A 5,394-nucleotide genomic window follows, 5' to 3' on the forward strand; every position below is an offset into this window, starting at 1 on the left:
CATAAAATACTTAAAAATAGTGTAAAAAATTATTTTAAAATCAACAAGAATGTTATACACATATAAAGAACTTCTATTAAATTTAATTAAATTCACTGTTTGTTAATTAATTAAAAACGTTTTTTACCATGTAAAATGAGCTTTGGAGACCTTCTAACCAATTTTAGTTCATTAAAACCGAACCAAGCTACTTAAAAACTTTTTGCGCATAAACAAAGTTAAACAGAATAAGTTGAGTATCTTTCCACGCCTGTTCACATGTGTATTGGCATACGAGAGTAAATATGGAAAACCTAATTAAATAATTTTAAGCCACTTACAAGTATGTTACTTGCTACTTGGATAAAAATAAAGCGAACAACAGACAGATAAGAAATCATTTCATTACAGTTAATAGAACGACTCGGAATAAATTGAGATGCCACATACTATATTACCTCAGAGAGCAACAAAGCCACTTAAGGATGTTACTTATGTATAGACAGAAAATAATATTAAAGTATTAAAATATAAATTCTAAATTAATTTATAACTAAAGTATAGTTGATCTATGTGTCTCTCTGCTTATAATATTCTCGGTACATAATATGGTGAACTAATTAATTAATTAGTTTTGAAGTCAACTTTCATGTAGGCGTGCTTGTGTCGAGTGGGGTATTTCATTATCTTTACGAATTACAACAGTTTTGGTATTTATTCCCAACGGTGAGAATAACTTTTTACTTAGTGTGTAGTGTTCGCGTAAGTTAAGTTTTCTTAAGCCAACTTATTAGTGTTTAGTATTATAAATGATTTTTGTGGATTTCGTTACAATTCTGTCATTAGTAGCGATATATATTTGATATATCGGTATCTTGAAAAAAGTCATAATAACATACATAATTCAGTGCAATTTATTAGAATGTATACATATATTTCTTACAAAATAAGTTTAATATAATTTCATTTATATATTCATCTCTCCATAATACTTATTTTTTCTTTCAACTAATTAACTAATTAGATATTTTTTAAGCTTTGATAAATAATATTTCAATTACATAAAATTGAACGGTTGATCTAGTCGAATATCTTTACCTTGATACTCAAGCTTTATTAAATCAACTAATATCTTGAAAACAACTTGACATTCACATTTCTAATTCATTTAAGCTAATTTGTTTAAGAGTTTTATGTAATTATTTATAGTCCTGTAGTAGTCACATACTATATAGCTTACTGGTTGAATTACTTAATCCAGTAATCGATCAGTTGCCCTTTTAAGTTATGCTCCAAATAATTAAACCATTCTATAACCAACGTTGGATTATAGAATGGATTAGAATTTTGCTTTATTTGATTCTGAGCCCTAATAGGTATTCACTAAGAAGAACTCGAACTCGAGAACTAAAAACTCGAGAACTAAAAACTCGAGAACTAAAAACTCGAGAACTAAAAACTCGAGAACTAAAAACTCGAGTATATTTATGTGCGGCTTTACAACCCACTTGCCACTTGTCTGTTTGATTATAGCGCCATTCTCTATGGGTTCCTTCCACTCTAAGGGTGGTTTTTTAGTCAGATGTAGACAACTATTTTCCGCAATTAGCCGATCATCAATTCAAATATGTTATTAAATAATTTTATTATACCCGTATAGACTGGAATCATGCTTTCATTAATTCTCATAGCTAAATGGCATTGCTTAGACTCTCTAATGCTTAAAGTTCTTATTTAAAAAAACTACTACATGGTTAACACATAAAACTCTACTTAGGATCTACTTCTTTTTCTTGAATTTTTGGTACATGCAGTTTCCAGAACATGATTAGGGATTATCCCGTGAATGTTTGTATTTTGCTGTTACGTTTATCTGTACTTCCATATATAAACTGAGTACTCAAACAACAAATATATAACATTTGTAATACATATATATATTACACTTTACACAATTCAATGCATTAAAATAAAATCTGCACTTGATGGTGCTATAAATTAACAATAACAAACGGACATTATTAATATGATATGATATATGAACTAAATGAGAATTACATTTCTATTCATAAAAAACTTTTAAATAGTGTAATGAATATAAAGGAAAACGTATGTAAATATTAATAAGCTCAATAAGGAAACATATTATTTTATTTAAGTATAAAAGTATAAAATCTTATTATAATTTGAAAATAAATTTAAAAAATTCACTTTTTCATAATCAAGCTTAATAAATGCATATATTTTACTACCTTAAATATGTTCGCATAAATTAAATTATTAATTGGTTTTATACTTTAATAAAATACACTTATTTAAATAAAATTCTTATTGTTTTTTTTATTATTTAAGAAGTTAAACAATTTTCATTAAAATATTATAATATTTTTCTTTGACCCTAATGAAGGAATTACTGCTTGTGGTGTCAATAATTTTCTCAAATCATTAAGAAATGAAAAGTTTTTGTAAAACAGAAAATTTTATATACTACAGAAGAAATTAATCAAATTTTTTTTTATTTTTTCAAAAAAAAAATAAAAATATATTTTTAATTGTTAATTTAAAAATTAAGTACAAATTGCTTAATGCTAAAGTTGTTTGCAATTTATTTTTTTTTATTCATTTTTTTTTTGTTTATTTTTTTTTTGTTTATTTTTTTTTTATAACTGTGTTAATGAAATAATAATTATGCCAACTTTTTACCAGAGGCTCTTGTTCTTCTACTTTACTTTTCAAACTAAAAGGCCGCCATCAAGTAGTAACGAGAACGAGGAAAAAATTTTATTCTTTCATGAGATGAAAAAAAAGGGCATCTAATTCAATAATCTTTCAACAACTGTCTTAACAAGGCTTTGAATGAAGTTTTGACGCTTCTTGGTATATTTTTTTAATTCCTTGAAATTCTATTTTTTACATTTTACATTAATTGTTAGTCTTAATGCCAACAGAACTTAACTTTTTAATATGCAAAGTAAGTTTAGTGGAGTATTGTGGCTAGAAAACTTATTTCTTTGTTACAATTTTAGGGGAACACCACACAATAAAGACCCTTGGAATATAAAATATTTTATCAACAATATTAAGTAATTATTAAATTAGAGTATATTTTTTTATATTTAAAATGAAAAATTTAGTATTAAAATGAAAGTTTTTTTTTGCAATATTAATTTTGCAATAATAATAAAGTTAATAAGTAAATATCTTTTACTTTTCAAATACTTTATCAGTATATATTAAATACCTATTTAACTCTAATAAAAATAATAAAATTCTCTTATCAGGTTCTATTTTGTTTCATATCTCCATATTTATTGACATACCCTGTCCTTAGTTACTGTTCAAGCTTTTGACTTTGTTTTAATTATTTAAAAATGGTTTCTTCATGCTTTGTAAATTTGTTTAAACATTTTTTTTCCTTTATAACAATTTTTTATCATTTTTCCAGTTGGCAGCCACGTCTGTCAACTCAACTTTGCGTATGCATCTTTCTTCTTTAGTGAATTCTTCGCACGAAACGCCTTTATCTAGTTTTGTTAAACTGTGGTTGGACTCTGTCATTCTTTATATCGTTCTGATGTGCAAAAAAAGGTCCTGTCAGTTAACATCATTCACCATTTTGCGCAAATTTTCTTTTACTTTCTATATATATTTTGTAATAAAATTTTTTTCTTCATACTTTTGTTTTCTGCACGTAATTAAAACTTGAACTGCATATAAATTAGAAATCAGTCAGCTATGCATTTATAATTTGCATTTTTTTCCATACTCTTCATTTTATATACATACTTTTATATGTAAAACAGAAATTTACAAACTTTACACAATAAAAAAAAATTAATTATTATGGTTAATATAAAAAAATTGTACTTTATTACATCTATTGCAAAAAAAAATACTTTTAAATATTTTTTATTAAATTAAACTTATATAAAACTAAAATTAATTTAGTATAATTATTTAACCATAGAAACCAGGTCTTCGGAATCCGCCATAGAAAGGTCTTCTGAAGCCACCACCATAAAATGGTCTGCCAAAGCCACCACCATAGAAAGGTCGGCCAAAGCCACCGCCATAGAAAGGTCGGCCAAATCCACCGCCATAGTATGGTCTGCCGAATCCACCACCATAGAATGGTCTGCCAAAACCACCTCCATAAAATGGACTACCAAATCCTCCCAATCCACCTAGTAAACCAAATGTACGTGCTTGTCTAGTCTCACGATCGCCTGTGCTATCAGCTGTCGTACCGGCATCTGCATTTAAAAGTTCTGTGACGGCTACATTAGTTTCTTCTTTAGGTTCTATTAATTGTTGTGAATCTTCTGCTATGCTAACATTTGTTAAAACTCCCAGCACTAGCAGTACGCTTACATACCACAAATAGCGCATTTTAAATTTTATAACTAATTAAATAATTTATTTTATTAAAAAAATACTAAAACTTTTCTAAACACTCCTTGCTTGCTCTTTTGATAAAACTAATCAAATTTTTATTTTGTCTAATAATTTATAGATTTTAGGTAATAAATTTTGGCCTTGAATTAATAAAATTTCATCTTATGGTATTGCTGTTAATTCTTTTCTTTACAACGTATTTGTATCTACGTTCTGACGTTTATTATAGAACTTGAAGCATCTGACAAGTTTCCCGCAAAAAATAACTTCATCATGATCATGTTTGAAACAATCTTTCGGCAAAACCCAAAAAAATATTTTGATACAGAATAGGTATTTTTTTTTTTTGGTTTTATTAAATTAATAAACAATTTCATTAAGTTCTTATTTAAATACAACAGAGATACTTGTATATACGTGATACGATAAACATAAACAAGAAAAGTCGCAGCGCAAATATAAATAAATAGAACTCAGAAAATGGCAAACTTTTAAAGTTCAGTATTCTTATAAGAGATCAGAACAAACAAGTTTTACTCCAAAACATTAGTAGAACCAGTAAACAGGCTTATCTAACTTATAGTATATCATAAAGTTAACACATGAATAAGATAGTTTTTCGGCAAAGAATGAAGAATATATCTGTATGTACATATGTATGCTCCATGTATATATATACCTGTTATCACTTAATATTATAATGATATTTGCAATAAATTAATGATTCACTATTAAAAGACCATCTCAAAAAAATACTAGCAGAAGTCATATAAATTAATAGATTTGTTGAAAACGTTGAATGAAGAATGAACGAGTTGTCATAAAATTGCTATATAAATTGCAATATAATTATGAATATATACGTAGACGTATACTGTTAAAGTTGATAAATGATGTGCCGGTTTATTTTTTAGAACCCAATATACTCCTATATACTATACAGCGAAAAAGCACTGTTATATCTACCGGTTTTTGATACTCTTTTAATTACTTTTTATAAATTTAAATAATAAAACATTT

The 5,394-nt window shown here is 26.4% G+C and overlaps 1 protein-coding gene across 1 annotated transcript; it reads right to left on the reverse strand.

Annotated features, from left to right (window-relative positions):
* Positions 1-3,936: 3,936 nt before the first annotated feature.
* Positions 3,937-4,368, reverse strand: LOC119676625 (keratin, type I cytoskeletal 10-like). The gene has a single exon (XM_038087872.1). It carries the CDS (start codon positions 4,366-4,368, stop codon positions 3,937-3,939), a length of 432 nt encoding a protein of 143 aa, XP_037943800.1.
* Positions 4,369-5,394: the final 1,026 nt, after the last annotated feature.

This window comes from Teleopsis dalmanni, chromosome 2 (assembly GCF_002237135.1).
Source record: "Teleopsis dalmanni isolate 2A chromosome 2, ASM223713v2, whole genome shotgun sequence".
NCBI lineage: Eukaryota > Metazoa > Arthropoda > Insecta > Diptera > Diopsidae > Teleopsis > Teleopsis dalmanni.